This window comes from Fringilla coelebs, assembly GCF_963513975.1.
Source record: "Fringilla coelebs genome assembly, chromosome: 4".
NCBI classification, from domain to species: domain Eukaryota; kingdom Metazoa; phylum Chordata; class Aves; order Passeriformes; family Fringillidae; genus Fringilla; species Fringilla coelebs.
Genome location: NC_140032.1, coordinates 48971185 through 48994751, shown reverse-complemented (window position 1 = coordinate 48994751; position 23567 = coordinate 48971185). Strand labels below are relative to the sequence as shown.

The 23567-nt window shown below is 40.7% G+C and overlaps 1 protein-coding gene across 2 annotated transcripts in view; it reads right to left on the bottom strand.

Moving 5' to 3' along the window:
* Positions 1-22530, bottom strand: part of MANBA (mannosidase beta) — a 45595-nt gene extending 23065 nt beyond the window's left edge. For both annotated transcript variants that reach the window (XM_084203972.1, XM_084203973.1), the window contains exons 1-7: positions 22343-22530; positions 13442-13536; positions 12850-12955; positions 10815-10985; positions 8053-8176; positions 5464-5639; positions 2761-2871 (exon numbers count right to left, since the gene is read on the bottom strand). In XM_084203972.1, the coding sequence (XP_084060098.1) occupies positions 2761-2871; positions 5464-5639; positions 8053-8176; positions 10815-10985; positions 12850-12955; positions 13442-13536; positions 22343-22528 (969 nt within the window). In that variant the 5' untranslated portion in view covers positions 22529-22530. The remainder of the gene's footprint in view (positions 1-2760; positions 2872-5463; positions 5640-8052; positions 8177-10814; positions 10986-12849; positions 12956-13441; positions 13537-22342) is intronic.
* Between the last annotated feature and the right edge of the window lie 1037 nt (positions 22531-23567).

Below are 23567 nucleotides of genomic sequence, written 5' to 3'. Positions count from 1 at the left end.
GGGGTAAAAGAAGGGCAATGGGAGACAATCTGGCATGCTTGGCTACATGTCCTTCTGGCTACCAAGACTTGGCCACCTTGAAATCCGTCTGATAGAGCTTGCTGCCTGAAGGCTGAGCATTTCTTTCAGTCTCGGGGCACGTACAAGAGGCTCTCTAGCCACCACAGGCCAGTCAGCTGGTTCTGTGCATAATTATGAAAGAGACACCTACCTTTTTAAAGCACATACAAAGGCTTTGTACACAGTTAAGTGACCTGTGGATTACATTTGACATTCCCATATTTAGCAGTAGGAAAAGTAATAAGGATGAAGATGCCTAGAGCTGAACTAAGATCACAGAACAACCCAGCGACCTAACAAATTAGCACACAGCATGAAAGTGGTGTGAAAACTACAAAGCCAGAAAGAAAGACTTCTGGAAGTCATGCTAAAATGCCTGGGGGGAGAAAAGTATAAAGGGATGGAGGCAAAGACTGTTGGAGGCCAAGATTTTGAAAGTACAAAAATAGCCTTAAAAACCAAAAAACTCTGAGTACAATGCTGGAAAATGAGCACACAGAAAGATGGGGAAATAGAACTGAAAAGCAAACAAATGCTTCATGGGGCAATGAAAGAGATAATAAATGTGGAGATGGCCTGAAATAAGCAACTTATCAATAGGAAACAGGACCCTCCATCAAGAAAACCAACGTCACCGTGAGATATGACTTTGTTTCACATTATCATGAGAAACAAACCCTAGAACAAAATATTCAAATGGAAAACCAAACCAAAACCAAACCACATCCCATCCTGGATGTTGGCTTTTATTCTGCTTTGGTTTTCTGCTGCTCTGAACAGGAATGAGTAAGTACTTCTCTGAGCCAAAGAGATTCCCAGCACTGCTGGCTAGAGCTCTATAGAGCTCCTGCAAGAACATACTGGAAGGCCACCCAGAAATATTCCCAAAGGATTAGTTAAAGTTTTGAAGACTACTCTAGCATGTCAGAGTCCAGAAAGTAGTTCGAGTTAGGAGTAGCCAAATCTGACATAAGATCAAGTTGTGCTTTCTCACATGCGCAGTTTTCATGCTTCAGTTTTCTCCTTTCGAAAGTTAAGTAGATACTCATACGGACACAAACCACTTGTGAAATGCCTCAATGCCTCACCTCAATTTTTTTTGGGGGTGGGGGGGGAATCATGGAAGTAGGAATGTTATTCTTCCTGAATACAGTCAGTACAACATGGACAACAGAACTGACAACAAAACAACTTTCAGGAACATTAATCCCTGATTGTATCTCCTGAACTACTCAAAGTTCTTATTAAGCTATATAAATGTTGCTGTTCAGTCCTGCTGACACAAGAGAAATTTATGCTACAACATGAAAAAACTGCATACAGAGCCTTTTTCCACTCATAGCTCGGACTGGGGGGTGACGGTGCGTGCGTGCATGTGTGTCTGTCAGAATCCAAGACAGAGATTCACAAAAAATGGGAAGGATGACCAGACTTCATACTGCAAGCTGTAAAGGCTTCCTATGCTGGTTAATTCACAATGCCCACTATGTGGTGCATTTGCTTTTTTTTTTCCCTCTTTCCCCTTAAGGAGAAAAAAATAAGAAGCTTCTGTTGGAGACCATGAAGTCCCCATGATCATATACCTCAGAGCTCTATGAAATATTCTGACACAAGCACCCAAATGGGAATTAATAGCTTTCCTATCATTGCATACTTTTCACACAGTAATAACAGAATTTTACTTTTTAGAGGCTTTATAGTTGCATTTCCTACCGCCATTTTTTCCAAGCAACATATGCTGTGTTTACTTGGTGTGGGTTAATTGTTTCAAAATTAGAACATTAATCATAGTGAATAATTATTATTATTATTACTTCATAATCAAACTAGGGGTTAGTCCTATAAGGATACAACACCAGAAGCTACTAGTTCTCCTAAGTTTTTTTCACACTAACAAAATGTTACAGCAAATAACAGTTCAGATGCCTGGTGACCAGATTAGTTTTTAGTAAAGTCGTAAATATCAGAAACATCTAATAAATGCATACATTTATGTGGTTGTTTCCACACGTTCATGACATAAGGAGGCCAGTCTATTCTCTAAGATTTTTATTTCTAATGGACAAATGGAAATTACCTCCTCTAGGCTCCTGAGTAAAACCAAACAGATAATCAAACAGCCAGTGTGTCAGGGGAACCCTTATGCAAAAACCCCAAGATATTACTTTTATGGTTGTATTTAAGATCTTACCTTTTCTTAAGCCTGAAGCACATCTACCCCATACTAATAAATAAATGTATGTTAAGGTTTTAGGAATGTGTCTATCCCATAAATTTTTACAACTGAATTAGCAAGAAAAAAAATCTCAGTAATAAACCTTTGCATAATCTTACAGAAATCTAAAGGGCTTTTTCAGTGCATGATACAAAACCAAGAGCATGGTATATGAAGTTTAGAAGTGCTGTTTTCTTTTCATAAGCTAGAAAACTTAAGAAGTAAACATCTTTTCTCTTCTGAGGTTTCTGGTTAACTGTAGACCATCTAGCAGCCACAAGTAAAGGCATCCCCACAAGGTGAGACTACCAGAAAAGAGGTAGCCACACACTGTGACATTAAAGAAAACCTCATTTCTCATTAGCATTTTCACATGCATATTACAACTCAGCAAAACATTTAAGAGCTCTAGACACTTGTCATGCAGAGCAGATGTGCTAACACTAACAGTGCAATGTCAGATGTAATTGAACTTTAGGGCTCACCTTTGAAAACTTCTCAATCTGGCATCCTGCCTCCATCACGAAAGTTGTTGTCATGTTGTAACCAGTTTGCTTTCCATGTCCATTTGGCCACCAAGCCTCCACTGCAGCACTCTTGAACACACAAGGGAGAAAGCCTGAGCAACATGTATAACAAGATGTATCAAATGCACCTGGGCTCAGATAGCTTTGAGTGAATTACCACAAGCCTAACGAGGTTTTGTTCTTCAGCTGAGATACACTAATGTTCTCTCCAGCTGCAGCTCTGAGGTGAAAATCATTTAAAGAGAGAAGTGTGACTGTGTGATTTCTTCTGCTCAAGTCCAGGCTATCACTTCATTTTGTGTCCACAACAGGCCATGAGCATGCCTGGACATGCATGCACACATCTAGCTGCTACTCCTCAGCTGAGATACACTGACACACTATTCCTCCAAACCCCAAATATCTGTGTTGGGAGCAGCCACTGTTCACTGAGCTCTGTATCATACACCTCCTCTCATTGATCCTTTTACCTATCCCACGCAATATTCAATATACAGCAGTAACACTTTTCAACTGTGATTCTGGTAATATGTGACCATAATGACTGCTTCACTTATGTCAAGCTTTTAAGTGAAATTCTTTCATTCATTCAGTAGTTTTTTGGTTTGTCTCTCTATGTTTCCTAATCACATCATTAGTACTCCATAATTTTTACAAACATGAAATACAATCTCCAAAATGACAAGATAAATATTCACTCTAGCAGACTACTTCTGCCACTCATTCCTGTTGCCAGCATTTGCCAGTTGCATGCATAACACAAAATTGTGGAAACAAAATAATAATGCATGCAACCAAACAATGGAGGGATCAGCACTGAATTTAGTCACGCAAGGAGTGCCTCAATCTTTTCAAACAAATTGAGGCCAGAAAGCAGCCCAGCAATATGTTTTGCTGTAGTTATACTTGACCAAAACCACAAATATATATTTCAGCTTCTGTGATTGGGAAATCTCTCAACTGCTTGTGAGGAAGTACTGATCTCTGTGCTGCATGGATACAAACGGAAGCACAGACTCAGCGAGTGCCTCAACAACAAGGGAGTGTTCGCAGCTGCCTAGAACGACTGGATGTCTCATTGGCCACTAATGATGTCACCCCTCTGCTCACCACTAGCTGATAAGCAAAATGCTGTCACGTTGGCAGCACAGTGCTTTGCGTGGCAACCGCAGGAAGGCTGATACATATCTCAGCGATATGCACCACTCGAACACCTACTGATTCCACAACGTAATCTGCAATAAGCTCTTAACTAAAAATACATTTCTGGCAAGGTCTCGTTCTCTGGCGAGGTATCTAACATTCACCACACAAGTCTGTGTACAGAGTACGGTCTCTGTTAGCCTCATCAATACATGAGAACATATTTCAGGGCTTCTTATAAAATCAGCTGATGTGAATTCATGCAGCAAAGCCTTTTGTGCACAAAGAATAATGAAACACTGCTGCCTCTGCAGCAGTGCTTCCTTCCAGACTTGCAGTTGCACTACACTAACAGATCTCTTCTGAGGCTGGGACAACTAAATAAGCAAAAATAATTTTTGAAGTTTCAACTTTGCAGTGCCTGTTTAATGTAATCCATTAAAAAGGCTAAGCAGAGACTCATGCTTTAAATGAAACTGGATATTAGTAATTGCTCATGTAACTTGCATGTCAGATGACAACAGTAACAAAAACTGTATGTTTCTATGTTTCTGGTCAAAATAAAACAAAGCACATAAGCACACAGGTCACAGAGTGCGCACACTGGAACATAAACATCCTGCTTGCTTTCTTTCCATGCAAACAACTGACAAGTGAACACACACAGACAATGCAGTCAAACTGGCAAAACAGATGCAGCGTTACACAGCAGTGCAGAAAAACAGCAGAGCCAATAAAATATAAAAGAGCTTGAAGACAGACCCTCTAGTGCTATTAACAGCCAGTATTGTCAGAAGCCCCAAATTCCTGCTCACAGCACATCACCCACCCACAAATGTCCTGCAGCAGTGAAGCTCCTGTGGAGAACTTCATCAGGTATGGCTCCTGCTGCACCTGCCAGGACTTCCACTCTGCCCACTGGCTGGAGCCTGATTTTTTAATTGAGTTTGCTCCTCATTAGAGTACCTTCTACCAGTCAAAAATTTCTCCTGAGATTTGCCTATCCAAAGGACTACAAGTAAATGCAAGGAGTACTAGTCCACAAAATTTTCTTTTGCTTTTATTTACCTGAAAGTATATAAATATCTACTGAGAGGCTTGAGGAATGCTTCCTCTCTCTCCTGGGAGAATCCTATGTATTGTAGTATATTCTGGTCCCAATCAGTCCAGTAAACAGCAGCATGTGAAATACCTGCTGCCAGTGAAGTGAAGTGACACAGAGTTATTTACCTAAATAACTCAAAAAGGGTCCTTTAACAGTGGCCAGTGATTATGTGACCTTTTTCTAAGGCTTCATCACCTTTTGGCAGTGAGCTACATAGCTCCACAGACATCAGATTTTAGAAATAAAAAGAACTGTTCTCCTACCCTGTAAGGGATACAGAACTGTTGTTAAAAGTCAGGAACACAGTAAGGAATGGGAAGGAGGCCTGAAACTGGCATGGAGGCAGAAAGTCACACTGGAAACCAGGGTAAACATTTTGCAGCTGAACTAGCTCTCCACACACACCTCTTTACCTTGTTGATGTTTACACGCAGCACAATGCTGCCTTCTCCAGGTTGAAGCTTCACACTGAACGTTTGCTGTGTTTGTAACTTGGGAATGTTCACAGTCACAAGACCTGCAATTGGCTTGGAGCTGACTACATCAAAAATAGACTCGACTTCAAGATACCACTGCTGAGCACTCTTTACTAGGTGAAGAGGGAGAAAAAAAATGGGAATTTAAGAATTATGTTTATATACTTATTAGTTAACATGATCTTTCATTAAAGAAAAAATTCAAAAACATAAGATTAAATTTAACAATTTTCAGGTTGTGTCTGAACCAGCCTACATGGTTAATCTGCTTATTTAGTGTGTTTGACATCTGAGTCCAATGGAATAGAACAATGCAATATAATTTATGTTTTTTAACTCTTTTTTTAATTCAAAAGCCATCCGAGCTTTTTTTTTTTCAGAGCTCTGTACAAAAGTCAGAGACCTTGACACCAGTCACTTCATTAGGAAGGAATTATTTCCCACCAACACCCACAGACATTGTATTTGCTTTTAGTCAGCACTCATATGAACATGGTACTCTTTGGGAAAGATTGTAATCACAAGCCAGTACAATCACTTTTGTCAATGAAACAAAAACAGTATTAACGGAAAACGAGCTGAATTCATCCCAGACTCACTGGACAAAATGAATGGAGCTACACTGGGGATGAATTGGGCCCACTGTGTCTAGACTTGACATATCTTTATGTCCCTTCTCCCACCCATGTGTCGGGAAAGAAACAAGTTAATGACTTCCCTGAGATCTCTCTGAAGTTACCACAGAGCATCCTCTCTTTTACAGAGCTTACTGAATAAGGAGAGCCAGGGTCAAGGGTACTCAAGATCTATGTGTAAATTTCCCACTAACTTCAGCAGTTGGATTGCCTAGCTACTAACACAGCCTGGCTAATCCTACACTTCAAATATTGCAGATTAACATATAAGCAAAAGCAAACAAAACAGAAAACAAGGAGAACTAGAACTAAGACACATTTTGTATACCCAAATTACTAATAACTTGCTTTCTCTTTTCATTTATATAGTCTAGCTCTCCTTGCTCCACAAAAGAAAGAGAGGTCACTCCAAAAAACAAAGAATTGCATTCAGCCCTGGTATGACTTTCACTGTTTTTCACAGAATGAAGAGCAATGATTGAGTTCCCAAGTATATATTACACCCAGCATTACCCAGCGAAGACCAATTTTCTGAAATGTCGAAGAGGTTAAAAAGTACCCGCCCTACAAAGGTCAGACATTACAGTGCATTCTTCCTCCCTTACAAAAGCATATAGAAATTCCAACCCATTCCTAAATGCCTGAACTGTGGGGTCTAGGCAGAGAAATCAAGAACAATGAATCTTTCACAGACTCAGTGGTCAAAAGGCTATGACACTAAATCTGATGAACAATAAAAGTACATATGCAGCTTAAATTCAGGTTGTTCATTTACTCCTTCTTTTTCAAACGTTATTATGTTTGAATACTAATAAGCTCTTGCTTTGGTTCCAAGCCACTCTCTGCTGAAGGAAAGAGGTTTGCTCTCTGCACTTACCCAGAGAGCAAGACTTTACCTACCAGAAGGTGGAGTTGTGGGAATGTGGGAGGGACCAGAAAAGATTTCTGCTGTAACTAAATTTCAGAAAGCACACAGCCTGTGCTGGGGCTTTCCATGGAAATTCCAGTCACGTCAATTCTATTTAAGAGCTGCAGCTATTTCAGGACGCTTTAAAAGCAGCCATGGAGTGATATCTTCCTCTTTTATTCATACACAACAAATCTATTCCCAAGGGCCAAAATTCATCCCAGTGCAGAGGACCCACGTGCTAGCCTATACTCCACTGGGCTCAACAGGCAGTGAAAAAAAGCACGTGGGTGGTCTACAACCGGGCATATCACCATTTGCAGAAAGTTTCAAGGCAAAATTAACTACTTTTGCACAGCTGCAATGATCTTCAGGACAAAGGAGAGGAAAATCAAAGACCACTGCAAGAGAGGAAACCGGTTTGGTAAGTTAGGTACAAGAATGCAGGAGGTTATCCTCTCCAATTGCAGCTTTAACAATTATCCTTGCATAGCACAACTGCTTTCCTCTTTCAAACTTCATGTTGTGTCCTGAAAACTTAGCACTCTTCGAACTCTGCTCACCGTGCATTTGTCCTTCCAACACAAAACCAAATTCCCATAGCAGCTTTGCCTTTGATTGAAATGAAAGTGAGATGAAAGTGAGACATATTTACAAGGAGTCTTGGTGAAAATGCATGCCAATAGAAAGGAAATTTTTCAAAACCGAAGAACAGGTGCTAATCTCAATTACACTACATTTATTTTTGCAGTTATTCAGGGATTCTAAGCAAAAAAAGATTCTGAATTCTAACACTTTTAACAGTTATTGTTTGTACTGAAGTACTGTTTCAATACCTAATAAAGGTGTGTTCTGGAAAGAACAACACACAAAGTCAAAAAAAACCCATAGAACATTTCCTACCTGACAGTTAATTTGGCTTACCAATAAAATGGTTTGTATTCTAAAGGTGAAACCAATAACAAGACGAAATAAGAGACTTACCAAAGAGAGGCGTTATAGAAAAATAAATCAGGTGATAATGGTTATAGGCCTCAATCCTAACATCTTTCCAGATTCCTTGAGTGGGAAAAGAAGGGCCCCAATCCCAACTAAATGAACATTGCTCCTGGAAAACAGAATGATTATGTTAGAAATGCCTGTTTTTCACATAGACATTGATGCTGTGCCAGAAATAAAAGATGTTTGCTATCTGAGAATAAAATATTGACATTCACTGCAAGAATTTTTCCAGTTTCCATTAATCTAGAAGACCCTACAGCATTTTCTTCTTACTTCACAACCAGAACTTTGCTGCTACTACCTGCATTATACAAAAAATTAAATTTTGTTATAAATGTCCAAGTATGGAGAAATTTTGTATTACCAAAAGAGCAAAACAACACTTAGCACACCACTAAAAAAACACCAACAAAACCCCAAACAGTAAAGATCAAAAAAATAATCCAGGAGATTACTCTCAATTCAGCTGTGAATTATCTTAGTTTGTAATGTCAGTATTTAATTGTATACCTAAAAGACTAACTATCAGAAAAGTGACAATTAGAAATATCACAGTATTCTAGAAGAAAAGTATCAAATTACAAACCATACATGAAATAGTTTACCTCCTATTTTTAGTTTTAACACCACAGAGTAATACAAGGAAATAAATGGATATGTCTGGAGTATTTGTGTAGTTCAGTCATGTTCACTGTTTCTCCCTTTTTTATAGGTCTCTTATACAAAAACAAAGGGAACAAAAACATGGTTGAGAAGTAGCTTAGTTCTGGTACTAACATCAGAATAACTGTCAGAATTATAAAATGCTGGTCAGGCAGAGAAGTACATACACTAATTTCCATTTAGCTGTTCTCAAACCTGGTCAGACCTCTACTTAACAAATCCCTTGACAACATCTATTCAGCTGCCCTCCAAGTTTCACACAGCCCCAGCCCCCAAAGCAAATACAATAGATCTAAAGTCTTGTACAGTGACACACAGTTCTAAATTTAGAGACTAATAACTTACAGCCAAGGCATACTAATTTGGGCAAACCACATTGCACAAGCCTGGCCTATCCCTTGTGTTGCCAGTCAGTCTCCCTGTCTATCAAACTGCAAAAGAGCCTTCCAGGAAGCAAACACTGCACCTATTTCAAACAGAAAACCAGGGATAACATATTCTTAGAAAACATGTCCAATTGGAAGTAATTTTCCCTTTATAAAAAATAAACAAATGAATCACTGACAGATTGGCAGGTTTCACTAAAAACACTGCAGAGACTGCTATCAGGAACAGTACATCACAAGAACAATATGCCTGTATCACTGGGGTACGTTAGCAGCGACAGGTTTGTGCTCTGCCACAAACTCCTACTCAGATTTAGGTAGGTTTACTGTACTTAATACTGCACCTGAAATGTGTAAATAGCTCTCCATCACTTTCAGATGGGAAGCAACCACCTTATAGCAATGTCCTAGTATGTTTGTTTAGTTTTGGATGTGACATAGCTGCCATTGTTGCCAATACTTGGAAACTGCTCCAGAAATTTCCAGAAACATTTTCAATTCCAAGTACAGTCAAAAAATTCATTTGAGGAAAAAGCACTAGGGTACTTTCTAACAAATTTAAAGGTATAGTCCTGTGAGGCATAAAATCATTCCAGGTCTCTTTTGCTCTATAAATAAGACCACAGTTGAGTAAGTGCCCTATTCCTTCCAAGCCTCTCCTTGCACTGATTTCTGAGAAACCCAGTGGACCCAGAAGAACTAATGAACTTTCTAAAATGTAGAGAAAATAAAAGTAGCAGCAAGCAAAAATAAAGACAGCATCTTAATCCTAAAGGATGTTTCCAGGACAACATGGAGTCCATGTTTACATTAATAAATTTTAAAGAAAATTATATCCAAGTTTAAATACCAGATTTACAGAATCCTAGTCATTTTTGAGGAGACTCTAGAAGGACTTTATCAGAAAGTTTGAAAATAATAATCAAAAAAGGCATTTAAGAGGAGACAAATATGCAAAAACTCCCAAAAAGAGAAATCAGAAAATAAGATCATCTAGACATTGCCTCTATCTAGTGCAAAGCTATCAGAAATACAGGAGATCTTACTCAAATCATAGTTTGCCCTGAGTTATTTTATCACAAGCCATTTCTTAAATCAAAGTTTCAGAGTTTCATTCATTTCTATTACACTGTTGTTTTCATTGAATATGTACATAAAGTCACACTTCACAACACTAATAAGATGAGAAGAGGTTCCCTGTTAGATAACACTTCTTGGGACATGCTAGAGCTGCCCAGTACAAATAGCACAGCACATGAGCAACAGCAAACACTCAAAAAGCTGCTTGGATGAGATTTTTACAGCCTTGGCTATAACACATGGGTATTTGCAACACTGAACTCTATTGTCAGCACACATTGCTAAACCCACCCAGTGGATCAAAATGGAATGATTACACATTTCCCAATGCTATCCTGCCCTCTTAGCAGCAAGTGTCCTTGCTGACTCTTTGATGAAAACACGTTTTTAAACTTTCTTATCACTTAGATATGAAGCCTGGCCTTCTCACACCTCCTGTATTGTCAACATACAAGACTACAGGTTTCTGGGGGGGATGGGAGAAGGAAGCTGCAATGAAAAATATGCCCTACTTATAAAACAACATTTCAGGTTTCAGAATACAACTGTAAGGACAGCTTGTGGTGCATTCCTCTTTCTCAGCCTGAAGCCAGAGACAGACAATTCTGCCCGTACCTTCCTGATGAAATTAACGTGGCACTCTCCTTTCTGCACAGGTGGAGGGCATGCTGGGGGGATGCTGTGTGCTTTGTGACATCTGCTCTGCTCCGCTGCGTATGAAATGGCTGACAAGAAACGGACCTCAACGAAATTGACCTCCTGGATCACGCTGGTAATATCAAAGCTCTAGGACAAAACACAGAACAAAACCATTACAGTGCTGACATTTATCTATGAGATTTATAATCATTGTTACATGGGGATTTCAATACCATACATATATTATTCAAAAGCTTTTGAAATACAGTCTCAGCGTGCTCTGGTTTTGAAAGAAAAGATGTTTCTGGACAAACTGCTTTCTTCACATCAAGCTCTCATTGCAGGCTGCAGCACTTTGCTTGCACAGAGAAGTACTTGAAGGACAAGGACAGCAAGAGAATCTTTACCTTCATTCCTCATCCAGAACCCACCTGCATGTTTGAAAAGACATCTTATTCCAACTCAGAGAGCTGCTCCATACAGGAGTGCTTCCAGCTCACTCTGTGCTGCCAGCTCATCCACCACAAGGCATTGAGCTGCCTTGTCCATGAATGCTGCAAAGCTGAAGTTCATTCCCCAAAATGGAAAGAGTTGCATTCTAATCCCCCAAATGTAAGACACACATTCTACACCAGCACCAAATGAAGCATTCTACACCAGCACCAAATGAACCAGGTTACGAAATCCCCTTCAGTGTGGCTGGAGAACAGAAGAAATGTTCCATTTCAGAATTATTCTGTGCTATCAAGACAATATGGTTCCAATGGCTAATACCCATTTATTCCTCAGAGTGCACATTTGTGAAAAGCCAAGTCTTGGCTATTTTTCTTTAATTTGGGAGCAGTCCAGCTAGAATCACTTATTCCTGTAGCATACAGCAGGATATCAGAAAGCAAATAGCATTCTCCAATCTAGAGCCTTCAGAGAGTCCTTCCTGCAGATCTTGTTGCCATGTGGAACAGGTGAACAAGGCACAAGCATGGGTCACAGTAACCCCGGACTCAATTTAATGCAGTACATGCTGGTTCTACAGTGAAGGCCATTTCATGAATTGTTACAATCTGATACAAAATGAAGTTGCAGAAATATGGACAGAATAATACCACTTCCTAACTTTCACAGCCTGCTACTGACAAGCCTTTAGATACTCAGCAAACAGTAAATAATTACAATTTCATAAAAACTCCATGAAATTTTTTATTTCACTGATGGTAAAGTAAAGAGAAACTAAGTGGTTTGTCCTAGGTCACACAGACGCAGGTGGCAGAATGTCTTACGTCTCAGTCCAGTGCTTCTGCAATAAAACCTGCCAGAATGGTAAATGCTAAGATAGGGAGACACCAGATTTCATCGGTAATTCAGTTATTTCACTATCAATCTTCCTTTAACTCCTCAGATTTTTTGATTAAGATAAAAGGAAGAATTGCTCCTTATGTTAATACCAGAATAATTTTGTATTTTAAACCTATAAAATTAGTTTGAATGTTTTTGCCATGCTCAAGATCATTCTGTAATGAATACTCTCATGCTGACATAAGCGAAGCTCAAAAATGCTAGACAAAGTTACTGAAAGTACCATATTAAAAATAAACCACCCTCTTTAAAAACCAAAAGCATGAAAACACACACAGACTTCACAGCACGTGCATTTTCATTGCAGTATTGACATGTAAACCATTCTAATACCAATTAGTAAGCAGATTTACAGCTAATAAAACAGATTTAAACTTACATTTTCTTGGAGCTGGGACAGATCCCAAGAAGCAAGACACATTATTAGCTGAATTGATCCTCTTGCATTGGTCCTCTCATTTAGGACAAGGCACATTCACCTCTAGATATGACCCTTCCCTTCCTAACATTTACCTGATTACACAGTCCTCCAATCAATACTTTCTGCATCCAAGCACCTACTTTTATGGGTACTTGAATGCACTGGAACTGCTCAGAACAAAAGGACTTTGAAGAAAGCACAGAAGCAGAAATAAACAGAAATAAACACATTACTTACGTATCTGTTGAACATGTTGTCTGTTCTCCCGAGAGTGACATTGTTGAGCAGGATCTGCGCTACTGTATCTACTCCCTCAAAGACCAAATTCACTTTCTGCCACTTACTACAAAAGAAAACACAGATGTGAAAAACTGTCACAATACCTAGAGTTAAAAACACACAGGACGCAGACAATGTAAAAATGTGTATCACTATTATACCAGCAGCTGCTTCAGCAACTTTTGACTCAGTGTAGCTACACTGTACCTTTAAATAGTCAAATTAAGATGACAGCTGAAGTAGCTCAAGTCAGCATGTTCAAGAACACATCAGGTTCACATACCCACCAGATATTAGACAGGATAGCTTTCAATTAGCCTACGTACTATCTTTTTCCAGCTGACAATTCATAAGTAATTTTTAACAATCTATTTTAAAAAAATGAAAAAAAGCAACAATTGAAGTGTTCTGTAGCAACAGCTTTGCAGCTGCACGATTGCATAATTTATCAGATACAAAACTATTAAGCAGCTTTTGAGTGGATGGATTAACTTGCAATTCTGCATGAAAGATGGCACAGAACTATTTTAGACATATCTTTACTGCATACCTGATGTCAAAAGGAGTTTTGAACGTCCTGCTGTAAGTCCAGTTATCTAGTGAGATCCATCTGTACATTACATCATTAAATCTATAGTATGGATCCTAGTAACAGACCAACAAAAAGAAAATTACATTATTTATTTAGTTATAGTGTTACTACATTAAAAGCATCACAGTGCCCATTAGATGAACACATCTTATTTCAGTCAGTCTGCAAATGCAAAATCTACCTTAGTTAGTCCTGATACTCCTTTTCACCCTTAAAATTTTATGTGAAAGCACAGCTTTAGTAATACTTGACTTTATTTATATAGCTCAAAACCCTGTCTGCTATAATCACTCAAACTAGAAGTAGCAGGATTTGTTTTTACAGAAGAAATTACTGGTCTGGAAATTAACCAATAAATCCAGAGAGCTTGTGACTTAATGAGAGGAACAGAAACATGATCACCCTCATAATTATGGAGAAAGTAAGACTAATAAGATTTTAAGAGGCAGAGAAACAGCATTTTAGGCCTCTAGGGACAGCAGTGAACAAATCTCTACTTTAAAGTTATTGCAAATAATCCAGTTGTTCCCTGTCAGCTAGACTTGCTGTGGTAAGGATAAATGAAATTGTTGTATGTGGAGGGATGGAGAAAGAGAAGGAGAAGCAACACCATTCTGGTTTTGGTAAAAAACTACATGACTACTTTTGAGAATAGCATTGCATTTACACCAAAGGTGTTCTCCCTTTAACCACACTACCTAGGAAGAACAGAAGGCATGGTTGGTCTAAGCTACATGCTCGGCCTTTCTGGCTTCATGCTTTATTTATTACAGTGGGTCACCATGTCCCTCACCCAGCTTCAAGGACCTGACACCCCATGGCCTCACACCTCACACAAAGGCAGCAGAAAGGTCCCATGCCCTGCCAGAGAGCAGGCAGGCAGTGTCCCATGCCCTACCAGAGAGCAGGCAGGCAGTGTCCCATCCCATGTCAGAGAGCAGACAGGTAGTGTCCCATGCTGTGTCAGAGAGCAGGCAGGCAGTGTCCCATGCCATGTCAGAGAGCAGGCAGGCAGTGTCCCATTGCCCTGCCAGAGAGCAGACAGGCAGTGTCCCATCCCCTGTCAGAGAGCAGGCAGACAGTGTCCCATGCCATGTCAGAGAGCAGGCAGGCAGTGTCCCATGCCCTGCCAGAGAGCAGACAGGCAGTGTCCCATGCCATGTCAGACAGCAAGCAGGCAGTGTCCCATGTCAGAGAGCAGGCAGGCAGTGTCCCATCCTCTGTCAGAGAGCAGGCAGTGTCCCATCCCATGTCAGAGAGCAGACAGGCCATGTCCCATGCCATGCCAGAATGCTGGTACCTGGGTCCCAGCCTGCCAGCCCCTGCAGCAGCTGCACGGCTGAGCTGCTGCCCCAAACAAAGGCCAATCTCTTCTGGCCTGCATGACTCAACCCGGAGAGTCATGTCAGAGAGACGGGAGCTGCTTTAGGGTTTGCTTTGACACGAGTGTTCTAACAGTACCAACACACTTAACTACCCACCCTGAATATCCTCAGTCACACTGAAGAAAATCTGCCCAGCTTTTTTTTTTTTTTCTTTCCTACTTGATGGAACTTAATTTTTCTCCCCATTTCAGGAGTCAGTATGCATAGTTACAACATTTGGAATCTGAAGTCTTCTGAAAAAAAATGGCCTCGTACCTCATATTTGTTTTACAACTAAGACAGGCTCCATAATAAACACATAAACCTATTTACGTAGCAGAACAAAATCTTAACATCTAAGTGACTCTCCTCAGCAGCACAGACCCTTCTGGAGTCCTACAGCAATACAAACATCATTCCTTGGGCTCATACAGAGAGAAAGGTGTCACCCTGCTTCTACACACTATCCTCCATCAAATTTCTTACTACAAGGGAAGAGTCAAAAAGGAAAAGCCTTGTCAGCTGAGTAAAACTGTGACCTCTGTATAGATAATACAGTGTATTTTCTAGAAGTTAAGTCATCATGAGCTTAGAGGACTATCACTGAATTTTAAGACATTCATTCCATTACTTTTGGTGAATATATCTCAGAATTTTATTGAGATGCAAAAGTTAAAGCCAAGAAATGCATATTAATATGCAAAATTTAGGCTCATAAAAGAAACTTCTGAGATCATTGTACTGAAATAATGAGAGGCAAGCATAGAATGTCAGAGACCATGAAACCCACAATATGTACTTTAAAAAGCACATTTTTAACAACAGTCTTGCTTTAACATTATATACCATCTTATATATATTTACATATATATACATATTCGTATTTAACATTACATACTATTTTATTTCACATTATGCTTTGAAAAATGTGCATGTTAAATTTCAATATTTGCCACTTGTATGTGTGAAATATTTAACAAAAGGCGTGAGTGGAAAGTTGCAAATGCACTACCAACAGCAGACTGTAAAGCCATTTGGTTAATGGTCAAACAATCAACATCAGTGCCTCAGCAAAGATGCACAAAAGAAACCTGCACCATTTCTCCCACAAAAGCACAGATACCGAGATGTTAATGAACAAAGTCCTGATTCTGGAAAACACAAAACTGACTGTCTAGCAGCAGAAACGCAGGAATATTTTATCAGAGGCAAAAATCATTGCCAAATGGAGTTTACAAAGTGACACGTTTAAATCTGAGAATATACTGAAGATCCTTTTTCCTGAAGGAGCTTTCTTCTTTACTAGTCTAAAGCCTTCAAACTTCAAGAAATGCATTGACTGCTAAAATAGGTGTCATAGAAAGTGCAAATTAGCCCTTCTGACTTACAGGCATCCACCCTTTTAGATGGAAAGCTCACAGTTCAGTGTACCTTCATGTAAAACTTAACAGTTTACTGATATCATTGCTACCTAACCAGTAAGGCAGCTCATACATCACATAAAAGCTGTTAAATGCTAATAGCTGGTCAGCCATTTTAACCATGACAAATGTTGAGTGTTGTAAAATCAGTCGGGGCAACGTTCAAGCAATGCTTTTAAGACAATTCTCAAGGTTTAGGAGAAACGCATGATCAAAACAAAGTCCTCTAAGAAAGAAGAATTACTTTGCCAATACACTTGTGAGGTTATTGACGTTTCCATTATTAAATACAACTGTTCTGAGTGCTGGAAGATGTAACCATGTAAGTCAAATTGTTTGGATTTCCCTGAAACAGAATTTCATCCCACGTTAAATCAAATCATTTCACATCAAAATGAAAGGCTTAGTTCAGAAAAGTGCATGCAAAAAAAAAAAAAAAAAAAAAAAAGGACAAATTTAAAGCACTTAAAGGCACAGGGAGAAATTGAAAGATGGCAGGAAATAGGCTCCACATCTATTAAATACACTTCACATTCAATAGCTCAACAGCTCAGTGTGTTCCTGGAAGCAATTCAGAGATGGGTGGAGTCAACTATAGCTATTTTTAGATCCCACCAAACATAACAGCCTTGCATTTTCCTGCTCCCTGCAATTTGGGGGAAAAATCTGAAGTATTCAAGCTGCCTGCCTGTTTGTTCCCTGCTCCCAGTCTCAACGCTGTAAGCAAGCAGCAAATCACCTCCTAAGAGGAGGTTAAAAGCCCTGCTACAGATCATCAAAAGGAAGCAATTTCCAGGTCGGGTAGCAGGACATCAGCAGGACTTCAAAAGCACTGGCAGCACTACAATGAAGGACCTGCCAGTGCCCAGATGGAAGCTTCTCCTTCCAATGATTTTAAGGGGATATTGAAAAGCCACGGTGATATAAGTTAAGAGCTTCTCGTGTTAAGCAGGAAATGGATGAGATATGAAAATATGAGAAGTGAGGCTCCAAGCCCAAGAGAGCAAGCGAGTAGGCATACCCTGGCCCAAAGAAATGACACCTCCTGGTCACCCAGGACTCAGGAGTTCTGAGGGGCATGGCACAAAGACCTGAATGACACCAGACAGAGTCAGCTGTACCCAGGTGGAAGATCTCCATGAAATAAAACAAAATTTAATAAAGAGGAAAAAAAAAAACAGATTCCTTTGCCTTATCCTGCTTTTGTTATGGTTTAATTTGAAGTCACCTTATATGCTCTTCTCTTAGAAATTAACTCTGTTGATATTTTATCATGTACACCATAAGAAAATTCTGATGGTGTACAGAATAAAATTTACAAGTGATGTTTCATGATTTACAGTTTAATGATTCTGCTCTGGGCAACTTCAGATGAAAGCTAAGTAGTTAATAAATACTTATCTATAGCCATGTGCTTGACATCATAAGTGATAGCAGTCAGGACATTTATATAATTTTCACAGCTTGAAGTCAGGCTGAACTAACAGCAGAGATGAATGGATCATATTCTCGGGGCGTGAGTTTTGGAAGTTCCTCCTAAAGTAACTGAACTTCAGTAGCTGCTCTCAGAAAGCAGTGAACTGAATGTCACTGTCAATGTTCAAGATGTGTCACAGCAGAACACTAGGCCAAATATGACTAAGAGTTAACACAGTAATACCCACTGCTTAATATTACTTCAATACTTGGATGTATTTAACAGACCACTATAAATCTTACCTCTTAATATCACAAGCTTTTGAAAGAAAAAAAAAATTGTCCTTTAATATTTATGCTAAGTTTTACTAAGCGTTTTGAATGTTTGTACATGTATTCTCACAGTTCAGCAGAGCACCTGTATTTCAGTGGAAAATAATATGATAATCAACTATTCCAACAATGAATGCCACCTAACCTGAACAGAACCATAGGATACCAAATGGAATTATTACCTGGCTTGTTCCAAAAAAATCTAAGTTGCGATGAAGCGTCAGAAAATAAACAACACCATATATTATACAAATGCATTACAAGCTACAGAAAACCACACCACTTTCCAGAAATGTAGAGCTATCAGCCATCAGTACATAAACTTCTGTCTCTTCTAATAAATTTTGATATCCAAGTATGACCAAGAGCACTGTTAGCTTCTCTGTCAAACGCATGCCCTTGTCTAACAGGCCAGAACATGCAGTGTTACCCAGCCCCTCTATCAGCATCACACTTGCAGACCTCTCATAATACTCCATACAAGTCTAAGTGACAACTAAGACAGAACAGCCTTATGTATAAATGCAAATGGCTGTCATATGAGAAAATCCAGCTACAACAGCCATATTCCTCAGAACTGGAAATTTACAGGAGTCACCTGCCAGCAAGAAATGGCATCGTGCAGAACCTGGACAGTATGTGGTAGAGGATGCCTATTTCCAGCACACAGACTTAGTAAGCAAGTTACATGTGGGTACATATGGCTTACCAGCACAGTGCCTGAAAGAAAATACTACACTGACAGTGGTCAAAAGCAAAACTTCCAGACAAAATGGTCTTGGCAAATCTTTTCCCAGAGTGTAGGGTTAGTAAAAGATTCACTGCAAGTTTGTAAAATGTCTGCATTCAAAACGAAGCTTTGCTCTAACTTTATGCAAGTGACTATTACCCTTCTCTATGCGCATTTCGCATGTGTTTTTTTAATTTTACATGTAAATAGTAGTAACAGCTACAGTGTCTTAATGAAATGCTATTAAATCAAGCCAAACACATACTCTGATGCAATCTCCTGGCCCTAAAGCTTTTATCATAGTTAATCCATCATTTGAACCACAATGACTGAATGTGAAAGAAAATAATACTTTAGAAGGGAGCTGAAGAGTCTTCCCCAAGAGCATTTTGTGAGACACGTGCATTTGGTGCATTCAGAAAGATGTGTTCGTCCAATGTATATTTTATGAACCAGAATAAAGATATCTCTAGAACAAATGCTAAGAGGATCCAGAGAGATGAGTAATGAACCCTCAGCATCAGAGAGATGTTTTTCAATTCAAGTGTACAGCTTGAACAGCAGATTAAAGTAAGGCTAAAGACACGCAATCAGCTAGAGAATCCCTGTGCAAAAACAGTTTGTGTGTCGACCTAAATTTGAAATGCACCACACAATGATAAATAAATTGCTTGCAGCCTAGTCTTGCAATCTAAACCCTGTTTTAAAGGCTTAATATTCATCAGATTACCCCTGCTACCCTCCTTCCCCTCGTTTTGAGATGCCCACTAAGCTACATTGCTGGAGTAGGCCCTTCCAAATTCTGCTTTAAATTTGTTCTGGGTGCTAACCCATTGAAAATCTCACAGGTACAAAAGCAAAGGATGCAGTGAGATTTGCCACTTGCAAATCACACAGAAAAACAGCATGTAGATTTCACCAGGTCGCTGAACATAAGGGTCCTGCTATCCAGAAGGATTTTGTTCCCTTCGTTCTCCTATTTCCTGGTACAGCTTTTCAGATCAATCTCCACTTTTGATTACAAGCTGGGTTACTGATCTAGTGACATCTTCGTTAAGATGAATAAAGATCCTATGTTCCATTGCAAAGAGCAAAAGGAGCAAATGAAAAAAATACCTAAGACCAAAACTTATATTTAGGCATCTATAATAAATCTCCTGCTTCTATATTTGACACAACACCAAAAAGGGCTGATTTCCAGAGATAATGAACTCTGAAAAAGTGGAGCAAACAGTGCTCTATGCCTCTACAATTAGGGCAGTGAGCATGCTTTTGTATAAATAGGAATATAGGAACATGATTTTAGGCAGCTGCACTTAAAAACCTTGGGTCACATTCACTGCAGTGAAGAAACCTCAGGACAAACAGCTGAGCCCCCCTCTGGAGCACAAAGCCTCACACTGCAATAATCAAGGATGTCACTGACTCCCTCCCAGAGTCAAACAACCCAGGTTTGCTGCTTTGTAGAATGCAAAGCATTTAACACCGTCTCAAAAAGGTTTCAAATCTGCTAAGGTTGCTCCCCTGTTTTGGGGAGCATTGGTCTGCATTCTATCTTTTAAACAAAAACGTGATTTTAAAACAATTTAGCTATCCAAGTGCAAATGTGTGTGAATGCTTCTTTCTGTAAACTGAGCTTTGCTAAACTAAGAATGGGTTTAAGCTGGCCTTGAATTACCTGTACACACCTATACATAGAAACAGGTTATCTCATTCTGAGCTTGGAACTAGCCTGACACCAGCTGAGTCCAGTCCAGAGATCAAGCAGCCACACTAGTGAACCATTTTGGTTAACTCAGCACTTCAACAGCAACATCAACAATTTGGCAACAGCTTCCAGTCCACCAGCTGTACCAGCACGTGTTTGGAGCAAGTTCTTACTTGTATTCAAGTAAACATGTTCTAAGTGACCACAACCAACCATCATTGACTTAATTAGCCAAGCACCCACTGCGGCCCAGCTGGCTGACTAAGCTCTCATGCCTCTGTGCAGGCTTGGGATTCTTCCCAGGCACATGAGAGTTCATGATCCTCATTTCCAAATGTACTGCTAAATTACAGGTCAGTTTGTAGCAATGCATTTAAATTAGCAATCACATCTTCTCACTTCGTAAGTGTACTTAGCGTGAGTAGTTAAATGTGAGTCTTTCGTTACATCACTGTCTTGTGTGCCTGACTCAGTGCATTGGTCACAGTTTCTCCTGATGATTATTCACACTTCTTGCAGCAACACCTCCCAGCACAACCAAACATCCCCTATGTCCAGTTCACCTTGAGCACTTTTGCATGAGAGAAATCAGCAGTTCCCTTCACCGATCCTCCACATAAAGTCGCCCTGCCCCCTGCACATTTGACAACTATTGAAGAGCCCTTCTGAAACCTTGATTCTTAATGTCCAAGACGTCACCTCACTTAGCTCACAGATGTTAAAACAACAGATTATCATAGCTCTGCCTATCCCTTCATAGCACAGTTCTTTTTCCAATGTTGATGCTCTGTATCTGGCAGTGACACTCTTTGAATCTATTATTAGTGCTGGGATTCCCAACCTGTGCCAACACAGAAAATGCTAAAATTATCCTGCCCAAATGCTGTCACTTTCTCCTTTTACTTCTCTAACTTTAATCAGAGCGTAATAAGCTGAAAGATAAAACCAAAGAAATAAAAAATACAAAATGCATACATCCAGAATGTGTTTTTTAAATAAATGATGCACAAGAACTGCACCATTAGGCCCACGATAAAGGAGGGGTAATATGATATACTCACACCATACAACAGTACATTTTCCAGCACAGAACTGTATTTATCACCTTTACAGATGACTTTGTTAACTTCACTGTGTTTTATTTCTTTGTTCCAGGTACACATTTTATTTTCCTTGTTTCCTTTTAAAAAGGCATCTTATTTCAACAATGATCCAGTTAGTGCCACGTTTCCTGTCAGGTCTGAGTCACAGGCACCTTATGCTAGTATCAGATTACTTTGCTACCCATCTGCAACTGCAGTTTTGAACATTTTTCCAAGGAAGTGGTTGCTGAGTTTCTATAAATTTAAAAATCTAATAGAGGCAAGTGTAAACAGAAGCAGAAAAGCTTCTTCAAAGTGTTAAGGCAGGAGTTAGTCCTTTAAATTTGTTTCAGACTATACTTTCCTTAGGCAGAATGGGTGTATATTGCCTTTACTGTTCTGATAGTCCCTGCAAGTTTTACAAGGGCTTTTTAATGGCCTGAATTCCCTAAACTTATTGCATCAACGAGTCAAACTTCAGGAGTGTGGGTTTAACTTTCCATTCTTTTCAGGTACCACGGTAGGTACTAATGACTTACACGCTGTGAGGATATTGCAGGTATCTGGTGCCAGCACCTTAGCTACGTGTCAAAACCACCATCTCACATATTGCAAAGCTTCCATTTGTATCCTCGGGCTTACGCGGGACTGAGGACACTGCAGACACCAAACGAAACCTGGCTGCTGCCCCGGCGATGGCAACCAAGCCTGCAGTGGCCGGGACGGAGCTGTGTTTTGGAGGGCTGGGTTCTCCCCTCCGAGGCGGGCCGGGCTGCTCCAGGGCCCGGCTCTCGGGATACCGTACCTGGATGAGGCCCTGGCAGAGCAGCGCGGTGTGAACGCAGCCCGGCACCTCCGCTCGGAGCGACACCGAGCCGTTCCCGCTGCGGAGCCGCCAGCTCCCCCGCAGGCTGAGCACCTCCGGACCGCCCGCGGCCACCGCCAGCGGCAACAGCAGCACCGGCGGCAGCAGCAGCGCGGCGGGACCCATGACGACAGCCGCCCGGAGCAGCGAGCTGAGGCGGTGCTTCCAAGCAAGGCAGGAAGGGAGGGAGGGAGGGAGGACGGCGGCGCTGCTGAGGGCGGTGCAGCGCGGCTGCGCGCGGGGCCTGAGGGCGGCCGGGGCGGCGCTGCCCGGGGCTGAGCGCGGCCGCGGAGCGTGAGGGGAAACGGCCCTGCCGCCTCCCGGCCCGGCTGCTGCGGCTGCCAGCGCACAGCCCTGCCCCGGCACGGCGGCGAACGGGAGGGATGGTTTTCTTTTTTCCTCCAAGAGGCACGGCCGAACCGCGATAAGAGGAGCTCTAATACGGTTACGAACCTCTCAGATGCAGCAAATGCACTCGGAGCGCTAGAAAACAGCAGGGAGGCGGGGAGGGATGAGGAAGAGCTGTGGCAACGCCGCAGTGGGTTCTCTCAATATTGGCTCCGTCGAGTCGTGAGGCTTTTATATGGCCTCAGACTTCCACATCCATTTTTCCATAAAATTACAGAGGCGTGTAAAACTGTAACAAACGTCATGGACGTCTCAAAGTACTGTGGTTTCCTCATAAAGCAGGGCAGCGGATTTTGTGTATAAAAATACAGTAAGTTCTTCTGCAAAAGGACAGAAGCATCAGCTCCTAGGAAAGAACATACAAGAAGTATGGTTTTCAAATCACACTGTAGCTTTCCTGTGTGCCCTTGCTGTGTTAATTCCCTTCATTCACAGCCCAAAACCAGGAATTAACAAGTTTTTAAATAGCTTAGTGGAAGGCCTTAGCTGCTCTCCAGGTGTAACACTCGCGGTGCTTCATGCTCTGTTCCCACTTCACCAGGGGGTGCAGGAGCTTCTAGCTCACCTCCACGAACTGGGAGTGTTTCACACCAGGCCCCCCCAGACTGACAAGAACAGGAACACCAGAGTTCTGTTTTAGCTCCTGGCTTTCACACACCTATTTCAGCATACTGTAGGAATCCACCCTAAAATTTGTCTTTAAGGCATGACTGAACATGGTCAATATGCCTATATATTTTTGATGCAAATCCTTTCG